General features: G+C 48.1%; 1 protein-coding gene across 2 annotated transcripts in view; it reads right to left on the reverse strand.

Annotated features, from left to right (window-relative positions):
• Positions 1-17,678, reverse strand: part of tec (tec protein tyrosine kinase) — a 266,972-nt gene that overhangs the window by 44,061 nt on the left and 205,233 nt on the right. For both annotated transcript variants that reach the window (XM_072496724.1, XM_072496725.1), the window contains exon 14: positions 11,806-12,022. In XM_072496724.1, coding sequence (XP_072352825.1) covers positions 11,806-12,022 — 217 coding nt within the window. The remainder of the gene's footprint in view (positions 1-11,805; positions 12,023-17,678) is intronic.

Consider the following 17,678-nt stretch of genomic DNA (forward strand, 5'->3'; position numbering starts at 1 on the left):
CTTCTGCCAGAAAACATCACAGACCATAGACGAGTATATTACTAACAACCAGAACGGGGGGATCTCACCTTCCACATTCTGCGAGGCGCTGAAGGCTGCGCTCAGAGGAGAGATTATCGCCTATGATGCACACAGGGACAGGGAAGAGAGGGCAGCTAGGCAACAAGTGATCGACTCCATTCTAGAGGTAGATAGAAGATACTCTGAGGCCCTGACCATAGAGCTCCTGTCAGAGAGGAAAATGCTACAATTGGATTTCAACCTGTTATCCACCAGGAAAGCAGTGCACCAACTCCACGAGACACAGGGACCTTCTACGAACACAAAGACAAAGCCAGCCGCCTGCTGGCTCACCAGCTGAGAAACTAGACAGCCACGAGGGAGATAGTGCAGGTGAAGGATAATGCAGGTGAAGGATAGCAAAGGCGGACGGTAGCCAATCCAAAAAAGACCAACAAAGTGTTCAAGGCCTTCTACCGAGTGCTGGAGGCTTCTAAGCCCCCCGATGGGGACTCGGTGGTGAAACAGTTCCTCGATGGACTGGACATGCCAGTTGTTGGGGCCGATGGGAGGTGGTGGGTGTTCTAAGCACAACTGGAACTGGGAAAGGTCATGGAGAACAACATCTCCATGCAGGCGAGGAAGGCACCAGGACCTGCCGAGTTCCCAGCGGACTACTACAAATAATTTGTGACAGCACTGGCCCTGCACTTGCGGGAGATGGTCACAGACTCGCTAGCGAGTGGCAACTTGCCTACACAAGCCACTATATTGCTGACCCAACTGAATGCGGATCCTACAGACCCATTTTGTTGCTCAATGTGGATGTGAAAATACTCGCACAAGTCCTGGCTAAGCGACTGCAGAACTGCCTACCAGAGGTGGTTGCAGAAAACCAGACGGGCTTTGTTAAGGGTAGACAGCTAACAGTAAACATCAGGCGAGAGCGGTTTGGGCTGGGGACAGGGTTCACCTCATGGGTAAAACTCTTGTAAAATGCTCCCATAGCGAGCTCACTGACCAACACTACCAGCTCAGAGTACTTCCAGCTGCACAGGGGCACAGGTAGGGATGCCCGCTGTCTCAGCTCCTCTTCGTCCTGGCAATCGAGCAATTGGTGATCACCCTCAAGAGTGGCGAAAAACTGGAAGGGAATCAGAAGAGAAGACAGGGAGCACAGAGTCTCACTCTATGTGGATGACCTGCTCCTCCGCATCTCGGACCCACAAAGCAGCATGGAAATGGTCATGAAGCCCCCAAGGGTGTTTGGAGCCTTCTCGGGCTACAACCTCAACCTGAGCAAGCGTGACGTCTTCCCTGTGAATCCGAAAGGAGAAGGGGCAGAGCTGGCGGGCCTACCATTCAAGCAAGCCCATGCAAAACTGCTACCTGGGGATCCAGATTACCCCCGGCTAGACATGGATCCACAAGTGGAACCTGGCCAGTCTGGCAGAGGAAGCCAAAAAGGACCTACACCCACTCTTCCTAACGAGGAGGGTGCAGACCATCAAGATGAACATGTTGCCCAGGTTCCTCTCCCAATTCATATCCATCAGATCCATACTGATCTACGTCCCCAAGGCATTCCTTAACTCGGTCGACAAAATGATTATGGAGTTTGTGGGTGAAAGAACCGGAAATGGAATGGGTGAGGATGCATGAGAGCTCCTGTACATGGACGACCCTCGGGGCCCTCGCCACACTCCCATCCCCACCAGCCAAACACTCAACAAGTCCAGTGATGGGACTTCCGGTGGCGGCCATGGAGGGGTAGGTCACACATTTGACAGCTCCCGCCTGTAACAGATTTTCGGACCTTTTTACCCCGGTTTTGTTAGGATTTTATGGGATAAATCAGTGAAGAGTGAGACAGTAAGGAGAAATCCCCCTCCGGTGTATGGAGAATTGGACCAGAAGTGGCCGGGTGAGACGACAAAGTCCTATAAGGGAGAAGCAAGCAGAGCTGGTAACATGGGACAGCATGGCGGAGGGCAAGGGCCGCGGGGAGATGGCGCAGTGGTCGACGGAGCAGCTGGTGAAGGTTTTCGAGGATTGCTTCGCCAAGCTGAAGAAGGACACGCTGGACCTGATTAAGGCTTCGATTGATCAAGTGGTTCAGAATCAGGAAACCCACGGGAGAGCGATCCAGGAGGTCGAACAAAAGTTGTCCGAGCACGAGGAGTATATAACCGTGTTGGAACGCAAGGTGGGGATGATGAACGACTGCCAGAAAATAATGCAGGAGAAGCTGGAGGACCTGGAGAATAGGTCCAGGAGGCAGAATCTCAGAATTGTTTGCCTCCCTGAAGGCAGTAAGGGATCGGATGCGAGGGCCTATGTGACGGACATGTTGGAGAAGTTGATGGGGGCTGGGGCGTTCCCTCGGCCCCTGGAAGTGGACAGAGCGCACAGAGCCCTCGCAAGGAAGCCCAGAACGAACGAACCGCCAAGGGCCATGGTGGTATGTTTTCACCGTTTTATGGACAAGGAACACGTTTTGCGGTGGGCCAAGAAAGAACGGAGCAGCAAGTGGGAGAACTGTGAGTTGCGTATTTATCAGGGCCTGGGAGCGGATTTGGCCAAGAGGCGAGCTGGGTTCAATCGGGCAAAAACAATCCTCTTTAAGAAGAGGGTGAAATTCGGGATGCTGTACCCAGCCCGTCAGTGGGTCACACATGTGGAAAGGGACTTCTACTTCAAAACACCAGATGAAGTATGGACCTTTATTAAAGATAAGCTGGAGGCGAATTAAAAGACATTTAAGCCTCGGAGAAGTTCTGTGGCGGCGATTTGTGGTGTTGGATTGTAAAAATTTAATTAGTTGTGTGTGAAATAATGGGCTGTGTGGATGGTTAAAGGTTGTTATGTCTTGCAGAGATCTTGTCTGAGGGGGGAATGCGCTTTGAATTTAGTTCTGCTTTTTGGGTGACTATTTTTCTAAAGTGTTTGTTTCTTCACTGTTTTTTTTCTGTTGTTTGTTTACTGGGGAATGTGATGCTGTTAAAATGTTTATTCATGTTGGGGGTGGGCAGAAAAGAGTGGAGTCAGATGGGAGACAGACTGCTTGGTGCCAGGGGTGGGAGTTATCAAGTCAGCATGGGTCAGCTGACTCTCGGAAGCGCAATGTGGGGTGGACAGGTGTTAAGCTGGAGCTAGATTTGGGTTTTTAGTGTTGTTGCTTGGGGGGGGGGGGGGGGTGGGGGGTGGCGAGAAGCTGCTTTGCTGACAGGGGAGAAACTGCTATTAGGGGACAAATGGGAGGTCGGGAATGGCGACAGCCCGAGAGGGGGACTCGAGGAAGCGGAGGGCACGAGCTCGAGGCTGGCATAAAAAGGGTGATGGCTAGTCGGCCGGGCCCGGGGGGAGGGGGTGGAAGCCTCCCTCTGTCCAGGCTGATCACATGGAACGTGAGAGGACTGAATGGGCCGGTCAAGAGGGCTTGCGTGTTCGCGCATTTGAGGGAACTGAAGGTGGACGTGGCAATGCTACAAGAGACACACCTAAAGGTTACAGTCCAAATGAGATTGAGGAAGGGGTGGGTTAGCCAAGTATTCCACTCAGGGCTGGATTCAAACACTAGGGGGGTCGTGATCTTGATCAGCAAACGAGTGGCATTCGAGGCTGGGAGAATAGTGTCAGACAAGGGGGGTAGGTACATAATAGGTACAAGGGGGGTAGGGGCAGCACGGTAGCATTGTGGATAGCACAATTGCTTCACAGCTCCAGGGTCTCAGGTTCGATTCCGGCTTGGGTCACTGTCTGTGCGGAGTCTGCACATCCTCCCCCTGTGTGCGTGGGTTTCCTCCGGGTGCTCCGGTTTCCTCCCACAGTCCAAAGATGTGCAGGTTAGGTGGATTGGTCATGATAAATTGCCCTTAGTGTCCAAAATTGCCCTGAGTGTTGGGTGGGGTTACTGGGTTATGGGGATAGGGTGGAGGTGCTGAACTTGGGTAGGGTGCTCTTTCCAAGATCCGGTGCAGACTCGATGGGCCGAATGGCCTCCTTCGGCACTGTAAATTCTATGATAATGGTGAGTGGGAAGCTGGAGGGGGTGCGAATGTTACTTGTGAACATATATGCTCCAAATTGGGACGACATGGAATTTATGAGGCGGGTGTTAGGTAAGATCCCAGACTTAGAGTCACATAACCTGGGAGGGGCTTCAACACAGTCATTGATCCGGAATTAGACCGGTCAATAACCAGGACAGGGAGGAGGCCGGCTGCGGCAAAGGAATGGAAGGGTTTTATGGAACAGATGGGGGGTGTAGACCCATGGAGGTTTGCACAGCCGAGGACGAAGGAGTTTTCCTTTTTTTCACATGTCCACAAGGTATATTCTCGCATCGATCTTTTGTTCTGAGCAGGGCACTAATACCGAAGGTGGTGGATACTGAGTACTCGGCTATTGCAGTGTCGGATCATGCCCTGCACTGGGTGGATCTACGGGTTAGTGTGGAGAGAGGACGACGCCCGCTATGGAGGCTGAATGTGGGGTTGTTAGCGGATGAGGCGGTTTGTGGGCGGGTAAACAAGTCCATCCAGATCTACCTGGAAACAAATGATACGGGGGAGGTCTCTGCAGCAACGGTCTGGGAAGCTTTGAAGGCAGTAGTCAGAGGGGAATTAATCTCGATACGGGCCCACAGAGAAAAGGTGGAATGGGCTGAGAGGGATAGATTAGTGGAGGAGATACTCCAGATGGACAGGAGATACTCAGGGGCCACGGACACGGGGCTCCTGAGGGAGCGGCGGAGGTTACAGGTGGAGTTTGGGCTGTTGACCACAGGGAAATCAGTGGAACAGTTGAGAAAGGCAAGGGGGATGATCTATGAGTACGGGGAAAAGGCAAGCAGAATGTTAGCGCACCAGCTCAGGAAAAGAGAGGCGGCCAGGGAGATAGGTAGAGTAAAGAGTAGAGACGGCAATACAGTCCTGGACCCAGCGGGGGTGACCGAGGTGTTTAAGGATTTTTATAGTAAATTGTATGAGTCGGAACCCTCGGCTGGGGTGGAAGGGATGAGAATATTTCTGGATCAGTTGAGGTCCCCGAGGGTGGAGGAGGATCTGGTGGAGGGAAGCAAGAGAGAAGGGAGTCCTTCCCCCACCCCCCCGCAACAATGTCGCAGGCCTCGATTTCATTGATCTTGAAACGGAAGGAGGATCTGGAGCAATGCAAGTCATACAGGCCAATTTCCCTACTGAATGTGGATGCCAAACGGCTGGCTAAGATACTGGCCACAAGGATAGAGGACTGTGTCCCGGGGGTAATAGGGGAAGATCAGATGGGATTTGTTATGGGCAGGCAGCTCAAGGCCAATGTTCGAAGGCTTTTAAATGTTATTATGCCCTCAGAAGGAGGGGAGGCGGAGGTAGCGATGGATTCGGAGAAGCCTTTTGATCGGGTGGAGTGGAATTACTTGTGGGAGGTGCTGGGAAGGTTTGGGTTTGGTGTGGGCTTTATCGACTGGGTGCGGTTGCTCTATCAGGCACCAGTAGCGAGTGTGCGTGCGAACTGGCTGAGGTCAGGGTATTTTAAGCTACACCAAGGGACGAGGCAAGGGTGCCCCCTCTCCCCGATACGGTTTTCTCTGGCCATAGAGCCTTTGCCATGGCGTTAAGAGCCTCTAGGAACTGGAAAGGGCTGGTTCGGGGGTTGGACGGGGTGGGGCGGGGGGGTTGGAGCACCGGGTCCCGCTCTACGCGGATGACCTGCTCTTGCACATTTCGGACCCGTTGGAGGGGATGGGGGAAGTCATGCGAATCTTGGGGGAATTTGGCAGTTTTTCGAGGTATAAATTGAAGAGCGAGATGTTTGTGATCCAGGTAGAATGGTAGGGAAGAGCTTTCGATATCTGGGAATTTAGGTGGCCTGGAAATGGGAGGTACTACACAAGTTAAACCTATCCCGGTTGGTAGATCAAATGGAAGGGGACTTTAAGAGATGGGACATGCTCCCGCTATCACTGGCGGGGAGGGTACAGACCGTGAAGATGACGGTCCTCCCCAGATTTCTGTTTGTCTTTCAGTGCCTCCCCATTTTCATCCCGGAGGCCTTTTACAAGCGGGTGAATAAGATTATTTTGGGCTGTGTGTGGGCGGGTAAAACCCCGCGAGTGAAGAAAGTGTTGCTGGAGCGCAGTCGGGGTGAGGGTGGGTTGGCGCTGCTGAATTTCTGCAATCACTATTGGGCGGCTAATATAGCCATGATTAGGAAGTGGGTAGTGGGGGAGGGGTCGACATGGGAGCGGATGTAAAGACACCAGACTGGGAGCATTGGTAACGGCACCTCTGGCATTCTTGCCGACCCGATACTCCACAAGTCTGGCGGTAGTGGCGGATGTGGGATCAATGGAGGAGATATAAGAAAGTGGAGGGAGCGTCGATTTGGACCCCGATTTATAACAACCACAGATTTATACCGGGTAGGCTAGATGGCTGGTTCCGGAGTTGGCAGGGGGCAGGAATCAGAAGGATGGGGGATCTACTTATAGATGGGAGTTTTACCAGTTTGAAAATTTGAGGATAAATTTAAATTGCCATCAGGGAATGGTTTTAGATATTTGCAGGTGCGAGACTTCCTGAGAAAGCAGGTGCCGGCCTTACCGCTGCTGCCACCATGGGGGATAAAGGATAGAGTAGTTTCCAGTACCTGGGTGGGAGAGCGGAAGGTTTCAGATATTTACCAGGAGCTTTCGGAGGCGGAGGAAACTTCAGTGGAGGAGCTTAAGGGCAAGTGGGAGGACGAGCTAGGAGGAGAGATCGAGGGGGGTCTATGTGCGGATGCCATAAGCAGGGTTAATACCTCATCATGCGCCAGGCTTAGCCTGTTACAATATAAGGTAGTCCACCGGGCACACATGACAGCGGCCCGGATGAGCAGGTTTTTCAGGGTAGAAGATAGGTGTGCGAGGTGCGCGGGAAGCCCAGCAAATCATGTCCACAGGTTTTGGGCATGCCTGAAGCTTAGAGGGTTTTGGCAGGGTTTTGCTAAGGCAATGTCCACGGTGCTAAAAACACGGGTGGTGCCGAGTCCGGAGGTAGCGATCTTTGGAGTGTCGGAAGGTCTGGGAGTTCAGGGGGCAAAAGAGGCCGACGTTCTGACCTTTGCCTTCCTGGTAGCCCGGAGACGGATCTTGTTAATGTGGAGGGACTTGAAGCCCCCCCCGAGTGTAGAGACCTGGGTGAGTGACATGGCTGGGTTTCTCAGTCTTGAGAAAATAAAGTTTGCCTTAAGATGGTCAATGTTAGGGCTCACCTGGAGGTGGCAGCCGTTTGTCGACTTTCTCGGGGAAAATTAAAATGTCAGCAGATGCAGTATTCCAAGGAGGATGGGGGGGTGGGCGGATTGTTGTTGTTTGGTTGAGGTGTGTGAAGATTGGGCTTTGGGGGGGGGGGGGGGGGGGGGGGGGGAGAGAGATGTTCATTTTGCCATGTGGATGTTATTGTTTTTGTTAATGTTATAAACATTTGCAAATACCTCAATAAAAATATATTTTTTTAAAAAAACAAGTCCAGTGGTGGTAGCCACACTCCGAACCTGGAATCAAATGAAACAGCACTTTGGCTAACTGAAAGGGGGAACGGGGGACTGACTGTTAGGGATTCTACGCAAAGGGCAGGCTAGCGGCCTTAAAGGAACTGACAGAAAACTACAACTGCCCAACGAGAGCAAACTGCGACACCTACAGGTAAAGAACTTCCTCCGCAAGGAGATGACAACATAACCAAGGACCCCGAGACACACAATGTTAGAGGAACTACTGTACCCAGGCAATCTGGGAGAGGGCAACTGCAGGGCCCTGTATGGACGACGATTAGAAAGGGCATGCTCCCCACTGGACAAAACACGGGAATAGTGGGAGGAAGAATTGGGGATAGAAATAGGGTGGGGACTCTGGAGCGAAGCACTGAGCAGGGCCAACTCCACCTCCACTTGCACAAGGATAAGCCCCATGCAATTGAAAGTGGTGCAGAACCCGAATGAGCAGGTTCTTCACAGAGGTGGAGAACAAAGTTGAAAGATGCCAGGGAGTGCCGGCCAACCACACTCGCATGTTCTGGGCATGCCCCAGACTTGTTGGGTTCTGGACAGCCTTCTTTGAAGAAATGCCCAAGGTTCTGAGGGTCAGGGTGGAGCTGTGCCCGAGAGTGGCAGTCTTCGAGGTATCAGACCGGCCAGAACTATTTATGATGAAAGCAGAAACGCCCTTTCCTTTGCTTCCCTAATCGTCCGCCGAAGAATCCTGCTCAGTTAGTGATCAGTAAAGCCACCCAAAGCTGCAAACTGGCTGGTAGACCTGTTGGAATTTCTCCACCTGGAGAAGATCAAATTCACCATCCAAGGGTCAGAGGAAAACTTCCACAAAACGTGGAGGCCATTCACCAACTTGTTCCAAGACCTGTTTGAAGCCATCAGCCGATAGAGCGAGGGGAGTGAGTGGGCACACAAGGCCCAATGGGATACCAGGGAACAGGAAGAGGGAGGAAAGAAGAGGGGGCTGCAGGGTGAGAGGAGGTGGTGTTGGAACAGCCAGAATAGACAACGAGCGGCCAAGAACAAGGCCATGAAAACTGTGCCCTCCGGCAGGGACAAAGGGCCCCAGGATAAAATGGGGCCCGGCCAAGGTCAAACCACTTGGTATGAGAAGGGGCACCAAACCCCCTCACGCCCAGCTTGAAAAGTCCATACCAACAGGCAGACCAACAGAGCCAGCTACGGAACCAAAAATGATACAGAACATGTCCCCAAATGAACGCCTAAGGACAAGGAGAGGGTGGAAAGGAGAGAACGATACATATGTAAATATCTGACAATCACCTTTGGTAAACTATGTTTTCCAATAAAAAATTTCAAAATAACAAAAAAAGGAGGGCGAGGAGAGTTAGGGTTTGGGGAGTTATTTCAATGTTGGGCTTTTGTAAATTGTATCTGGAAAACAGATGTATTTATTTTGCATTGTACAAAATGAAAACTTTCATGAAAACCTTTTTTAAATGGAAGTACAGTGTACTATTGGAGAATAGTGGAAACTCAGTAATTCAGTACATTCGAAACAGAGGTTGATAGATTTTTGGATATTAAGGGAATTAACAGTAGTGGGGATAGCGTGGGTCGGTGAAGTTGAGATAGGAGGTCTAGCCATGATACGGTTGAACGGCAGAGCAGACTCGTAGGGTCAAATGACACACTCCAACTCTTATTTCTTATGCTTTTCATTCACACTGTGGTTAGAATGCGGAACTCATTACCACAGGAAGCGGTTGAGGCAAAGAAAACGTAGCTTTCAAAAGGAAATGAGGCAAGAACATGCGAGAAAAAGGTATAGAAAGTTATGCTCAGGGGCTGAAATGAGGTATCTAGAAGGGGACGATACTAAACACCGTCACAGACTAGTTGTGCTGAATGATCTATTTCTATGATGTGTATTTTCTATGCATTGGACTTCCCTGCTGGAAGTGGTTTGCCTTGGGTCCCTCGAGACAGGCAATCTGTCTCCTGATATATGCATAGGGAAATCAGTTACCACCTCTGGCCGACTCACAAAATATGGGTCGGGTGCTCTTTCCAAGAGCCAGTGCAGACTCAAAGGGCCAAATGGCCTCCTTCTGCACTGTAAATTCAATGATAATCTATGATTAATCTAGGACAAAGGTTCGGCACAACATCGTGGGCCGAAGGGCCTGTTCTGTGCTGTATTTTCTATGTTCTATGTTCTATGTCTGCAATAACATCAAGCTGACTTTGAGGAACAAGATGCTGGTTTTTGAGGCCTGTGTTCTCAGTGCCTTGTTGTGTGGCTCTGAAACATGGATGACTTACAGCTATCAAGAAAGGAAGTTCAATAACTTTCATCATTGTTGGCTGCAACATATTCTGAAAACACAATAATGAAAGCACCCAAGTATGTTGGCACTCTTCAAACATGTTGGGCATATTGGCAGAATGGAAGATTTTTTTGGATAATAATAATCTTTAATTGTCACAAGTAGTCTTACATTAACACTGCAATGAATTTACTGTGAAAAGCCCCTAGTCACCACATTCCGCACCTGTTCGGATATACAGAGGGAGCATTCAGAATGTCCAAATTACCTAATAGTACGGCTTTCGGGATTTGTGGGAAGAAACCGGAGCACTCGGAGGAAACCCACGCAGACGCGGGGAGAAAGTGCCAACTTCGCACAGACAGTGACCCAAGCCGGGAATCAAACCTGGGACCGTGGCGCTGTGAAGCCTTAGTGCTAACCACTATGCTACCGTGCTGCCCAAGCCAGATGACCAAAAGAATGCCCAAAGTTCTGCTTCAGGGTGTAGCCAGTTAAAATGGCTAACTCCCGATTTAGAATGGCTAACCTCGATTTAAAATGGCGAACGGCAAAGGCTGATGGGAAAATCAGCCAACGGGACTAAAACAAGCAGCTACAGGTAAACTGTGTATTCACCTCTGGGAAGGCCAGACAAGATCGATATCAGTAACTATCAGCACAACAAAACACCAGCCATCTGCATACTAATGAACAATCCCCGGGAACAATGTGCAACATTTTAGACACAAAGCCAACCCAGACTCATCGCCCCCAACAGAAGCCTACACAAAGGGAGGTGAACGATCACCTCAAGACCACCCATCGATCAAGGAATCGCTCCAGCATTGGAGAATATCGAACCAAGTGATTGGGACAAAGTCCAATCACTTGAAACCAGGTACAGGGTCCACCCCGAAAGGCGGGAAGCCCCTGGGGACTATAAGAATAGAGTCCAAGTTCAAATCGACCCTTCTGCTTCCCCTTCTGCATCCTTCTGCGCCCTTCTGCTTCTTCTTCTGACCGGGTCACTCAGCAACGCAGACCAACCCTTGACAGTGACCGGTCCAGCCATAGTGAAACATCCAGCAAGTCTTACTTCAACGCTCGCAACGAGATAGGCGCTCCTAGCCATCAATCTGTACCAGCTTTGAATCCCGCAGGCTCAGAAGCCAAACGAAAGGCCATTCGTTTCACTGACCTGGTGGGCCATTTCAAGTCAAGTATTGGCCTGTTAGTTGTAGGAAGTAACTTAGACGTAGAATGTATGCATGAGTATTGATTACTGTATATAATAAATGTGCTTTGATTTAATTCTTACTAAGCGGTGTATTGGATTATTGATCATTACTCGGACTTGAACCACGTGGTGGTATCAGAAAGATACCTGGCGACTCAAGAGCAAAGGTGATAGAACAGAGCAATTAAACTAAGGCAAAAGTTGGCAACAACAAAAGGATGCAAGCAAGTGTGACATGAAGGCCATAAACAGATTCCCCGAACTGGGAAACACTAAATATAGACAGAGGAAATTGGTGGCTCCAACAGACATCAACATCAAAACCAACAATCTAGAATGACACCAGATAACCACTTCACATGTGGCAGAACCTGCTTCTTATAGATTGATCTCTTCAGCCATCAGCAAAAGTGCACCATGTGAAGCTATCCCATCACTAATGGGTTGTATTTGCTGCTGATTGGGTCAACGTGCCCAATCCATCACCTTGTGCAGATGGAAGGATACTGTAATATGGAGTGAAAAACAAGCCCAAAGAACAGAACAAAGAGTGGCATAGATGACAATATAGTTAGCCCTTTTACAATCACTAATATGATAACCAAACATTACATACACCTTTTGTGATAAAGTACATTTAGTTATGTTGTATAAATGTTTCCACTCTATCATCATAGGGTCTAATTTTGTATTAGGTTCTGGATGTCCAACAACTTTCTGGTATAAATTTGCAATGTTTTAAGTAACTAAAATAATTACCAGATCTCTGTGGATGAATCCATTTGCCTCCAAATATGACATACCATCACACACATCCTGGCACATGCTCAACAACATTTCGTTGTTTAACTGGCCTCTTCTTTGTCGAAGGTAGTTCAGCAGACAACCAAGTTCCATAAATTCAGTCACTATATATATTGGTTTCTGCTGTGTGCAAACTCCATATAATTGCACTAATTTAGGATGAGATAATTTCCTACAGAAAAATTAATCATATTAGTGCAATTTTGACTCTTTAATCCATGCATTATATTTTACATCACAATTATTACATTTGTGGAACATTAGACTTGCTTAATATAGTTGAGCATCAAAGAGTAATTATGCAATATATATATATATAAATAATTTAATTGTTTATTTACTTCTTTCCACATGCTTTTACTGGTATTTTTACTTCCCATTTTTCCTGAAGATCTTTAGTTTGTACTGGGTATAGCTCATCCAGATTATTCACACCCAAGCCTTAAGAATGAGTGTTGAAAGACTATTCAGTCACAAGGATATCACAACCCATCCAATGATATCCACCTCACCTGGTGTTAATATATATGTACTATCTGTACGTCCAATAAGGGTCACTTAATACTCATCAAGATCCAAATTTTGGGGGGGGGTTCCCAGAATAAGGAACCAGGAGGAGCTCTCCAGCTCCTGCTCCTTCAGTCTCTGCATTAATACTTTGGCATGCTGCCATCATTTGCATACCCCTTCTGATCTTTCCAACACCCACCTTCCTGAATCCCACGTTCGGGCTGATGCCAGTGACCCCACCAATCAAATTTCATCTTTTTATAACTGCACTGCCCGTCGGGATGCAACTGGCTTTTTCAACACCCGACAGGTCCCAGGATGTTTCTGGTGACACAGGAGAAACAATTTTTCATGGTCCTGCTCACCAGTTTGCAGCGGTTTGCAACTAGCATTGGGAATTAAGATGCAAAATAGTATTTTTTATTTGCAGCAAAATTCCCTTTATCTAAATCAGAATAAATATTAGCACACAAGTGAAATTTTACAATGTATAAAAGCCTGACTACCCAATGTTTAATTGCATTTGTCCACAAACTGAATCCCAGGCATGTAGATTAGTACCTCAATTACATTTTTAAATATTTAAAATAATTTTAGCTAAATGGAAATAACTTGGCTGGAAAGGATAGAACTAAATTGGGCAGAGGTAAATCTCACAACAGACTCTGGACCAGGTCTACCCAAAGTCTTGTAAAATCATGCCATTGCCTTCAACGGTGAGCTGGGAACCCATTAATGTGAATGATTGGGCTCCATGGATTGTATCCATGATGAAAAAAAGTGATCTGTACCCCTGATTGGTGACCTATTTAGCTGGCAGTAAAATCAGGCTGAATATAGATCAGTATTCAAAACTTATTGATGATTGCACGTTATTTAGACTTAAAAAGATCACTGTTAGGCATCATTTCGGCCCCAGCTTGCTCCAACAAACTATGAAATAAATCTTCAGTGGATTCGATAGAGTCCAGCATTACCTGGATGACTTGGTTACTGGGTAGAATGGGGAAACACATTTCTTCAATCTAGATGTTACACTCCAGAGATTAGAAGATTATGGATTAAGAGTCCAAAAAGACAAATGTGAATTTTTCCAATCTTCAATTGAATATTAGGGTCATGTCATCGACATAAGACGCCTTCAAAAGTCAAAGCCATCACACATTTGTGGCGATTTTAAAGTCATTATTCATTCTGCACTATATGCAGAGCAGTACTTGACAGAAATCTTTGGATCCTCGCTGTCTTCAGGGGATGTCCCGGAGGACTGGAGAATAGCCAATGTTGTTCCTCTGTTTAAGAAGGGTGGCAGGGATAATCCCGGGAACTACAGGCCGGTGAGCCTTACTTCAGTGGTAGGGAAATTACTGGAGAGAATTCTTCGAGACAGGATCTACTCCCATTTGGAAGCAAATGGACGTATTAGTGAGAGGCAGCACGGTTTTGTGAAGGGGAGGTCGTGTCTCACTAACTTGATAGAGTTTTTCGAGGAGGTCACTAAGATGATTGATGCAGGTAGGGCAGTAGATGTTGTCTATATGGACTTCAGTAAGGCCTTTGACAAGGTCCCTCATGGTAGACTAGTACAAAAGGTGAAGTCACACGGGATCAGGGGTGAACTGGCAAGGTGGATACAGAACTGGCTAGGCCATAGAAGGCAGAGGGTAGCAATGGAGGGATGCTTTTCTAATTGGAGGGCTGTGACCAGTGGTGTTCCACAGGGATCAGTGCTGGGACCTTTGCTCTTTGTAGTATATATAAATGATCTGGAGGAAAATGTAACTGGTCTGATTAGTAAGTTTGCAGACGACACAAAGGTTGGTGGAATTGCGGATAGCGATGAGGACTGTCTGAGGATACAGCAGGATTTAGATTGTCTGGAGACTTGGGCGGAGAGATGGCAGATGGAGTTTAACCTGGACAAATGTGAGGTAATGCATTTTGGAAGGGCTAATGCAGGTAGGGAATATACAGTGAATGGTAGAACCCTCAAGAGTATTGAAAGTCAAAGAGATCTAGGAGTACAGGTCCACAGATCACTGAAAGGGGCTACACAGGTGGAGAAGGTAGTCAAGAAGGCATACGGCATGCTTGCCTTCATTGGCCGGGGCATTGAGTATAAGAATTGGCAAGTCATGTTGCAGCTGTATAGAACCTTAGTTAGGCCACACTTGGAGTATAGTGTTCAATTCTGGTCGCCACACTACCAGAAGGATGTGGAGGCTTTAGAGAGGGTGCAGAAGAGATTTACCAGAATGTTGCCTGGTATGGAGGGCATAAGCTATGAGGAGCGATTGAATAAACTCGGTTTGTTCTCACTGGAACGAAGGAGGTTGAGGGGTGACCTGATAGAGGTATACAAAATTATGAGGGGCATAGACAGAGTGGATAGTCAGAGGCTTTTCCCCAGGGTAGAGGGGTCAATTACTAGGGGGCATAGGTTTAAGGTGAGAGGGGCAAAGTTTAGAGTAGATGTACGAGGCAAGTTTTTTACGCAGAGGGTAGTGGGTGCCTGGAACTCACTACCGGAGGAGGTAGTGGAGGCAGGGACGATAGGGACATTTAAGGGGCATCTTGACAAATATATGAATAGGATGGGAATAGAAGGATACGGACCCAGGAAGTGTAGAAGATTGTAGTTTAGTCGGGCAGTATGGTCGGCACGGGCTTGGAGGGCCGAAGGGCCTGTTCCTGTGCTGTACATTTCTTTGTTCTTTGTTCTTTGTACTCTCTACCCCAGATTGATGACCTATTCACTGGCAGTAAAATTGACCTCAGTCAAGCACATCTTGAAACAAACGTGGATCAGGATTCAAAACAGTTAACTCAGAATGTCAGCCAACTTCGATCTTTCTTAGGTTTACTAAATTACTACGGAAGTTTGTCCCTAATCTGGCAACCATTCTAAACCCCTTGCACAATCTAAAATGTAAAGTTAAAAAGTGACGGGGGGGGGGGGGGGGGGGGGGGGGGGGTCATCACGTGATGCGAGCACAGGAATAGCGAGGGGATCAATGTGAGAGAGCATTCGTGCAAGCCGAAGAGACGCTACTCAAGTCAGAGGTCCTGGTGCATTTTACCCCAAACTTACCCCTGCAACTGGCATGTAACACATTACCTTATGGGATTGGGGGTGGTGGTTTCCCACATAATGCCCACAGGTAAAGAGAAGCCAATAATAGCCTTTGCCTCAAAGACCTTGAATAAAGCTCAAAACAATCAAGCGTAGATAGAGAAAGATGCCCTCAGAGTCACTTTTGGAAGAAAATGCTTCTACCAACTTTTTTTTGGGACCAAATTCACTTTATTGACAGACCATCGTCCACTAACAAAGCCATTTGGACCTTATACTGAGATCCAATAACTGGCAGCAAACTGAATGCAGAGGTGGGCTTGCTCTTGTTAGCACACACATACACATTCAAGCATGGTGAGTCTAACCTTCATGGAAATGCAGAGAGACTCTCCCGACCACCCTTACCAAACAGTTTGTCGATAAGCAGTTCATATGGAAACATGTTTTACTTTGAGCAAGTAGATAACACTCGCTGTAATGCAGGACAGGTGAATAAGCATACCACTAGTGATCTGTACTGTCAGAGGTTACACGCATGGTGCTTCGAGGCAAGATTTCCGGAGCAAACCCGGAGCTAAAGCCATATTCCACCCAAAGACGTGAGTTATCTGGACAGGAAGGCTGTCTCCTCTGGGAAATGAGAGCCACCATTATTAAGAACACGTGCATTAAACCAATTATATGAAGGCCACTGTGGTATCATAAGGGTGAAGGAGATAGCTAGGAGCTATTTTTGGTGGTCGGAGTTGGTTGCCAAAATAGAGAAGGTAGAAGGCAGAAATGTGCCTGCCTTGTGCAAAAGTGCAGAAACCCCGACCACCATTAGCCCCGTTGCATCCGTGGGAATGACCAGAAAAGCCTCCTCAAACAGGCGCCGGAATGTGGCGACTAGGGGCTTTTCACAGTAACTTCATTTGAAGCCCAGTTGTGACAATAAGTGATTTTCCATTTCCATTTTTCCAAAAGACCTGGAAACGGGTACATGTTGTTTACACTGCACCGTTGGAAAGGCACATGTTTCTCATTCTAGTCGATATTCACTTGAAATGGTCTGAAGCTGCCATCATGAAGTCAACGTCATTGGAGAAAACAATTGAGAGATTGGGTGAAATCTTCGACAGATAAGGTAACCCTGAACAACTGGGGAGCGACAACAGACCACAGTTCAAAGCTCAAGAGTTCATAAATTAGTTGAAGGAAAACATAATTCAGCACACCTGGTCCACTCCTCATCACCCTGCCACAAGTGGGCTGGCAGAACATTTTGTACAGACGATTAAACATTCGTTAAAGGTAACCAGAGAACAAGGCTCATTGTCTAAAGGTTTGAGTCAATCCCTGCCTACATACAAGAATACTGCGCACTCAACAACCCAAGTTACTCTGGTGTGGTTAAATGTAATCTACAGACAGCATTCAATTTGCTAAAACCACCCAAGACAATAGAAATTGTCAAGAAAAAGCAGCAGGGTCAGGTCATATGGTGGAGGAGAAGGCAAAATGTTGTGTTTTTCACCATGGTCAAGACGTTCTGGTAAGAAATTATACCACAAGTGAAAAGTGGATTCCTGCCACCATCTTAGCACAGACAGGGCCGGTCTCCTGCACCATACAAACCCAAGACGATGTAACATGGAGAAGGCATGCGGATCAACTTTTGGTGACAAGACCCAATCCACCAGGGTACTTCCGGTGGCGACCATTGAGTGAGCAGTCGTTCCCGATCAAGGCGGATTTTTTTCGATCTTTTCCCCGCCTGAAGGGCGAAGTGTTTGAGGGCCAAGAGGGGGAGGTAGGGAGATTGGAGGCCTTGGCCAGGGACCACCATGATAGCAGGGTTGGCTCAAAAAGGGATATGTCTGATTGACAGGGGAAGGGGGCGAGGAGCCCCACCGGCCAGACTGGTCACGTAGAACATGAGAGGGCTGAATGTGCTGGTTAAGCAGTCACATATGTTTGCGCACCTCAAGTGTCTGAAGTGGCCTTTTTGCAGGAGGTCATTGGCAGATGAGATGGTGTATGAGCGGGTGAGGGCAACAATTCAGGACTACGTGGAGCTAAACGACACGGGGGTGGTCAGGGCCACCACGCTGTGGGAGGTGATCAAAGCAGTGGTTAGGGGAGAGTTCATTTCAATTCGGGCACACTCTGAGAGAAAGCAGAGCAGGCAGAGATGGCAAGACTGGTGGACGAGATTTTGATGGTGGACAGGAGATACCCGGGGGTAAGGCTGTTGAAGGTG

Source organism: Scyliorhinus torazame, chromosome 3, assembly GCF_047496885.1.
Source record: "Scyliorhinus torazame isolate Kashiwa2021f chromosome 3, sScyTor2.1, whole genome shotgun sequence".
Taxonomy (NCBI): Eukaryota; Metazoa; Chordata; class Chondrichthyes; order Carcharhiniformes; family Scyliorhinidae; genus Scyliorhinus; species Scyliorhinus torazame.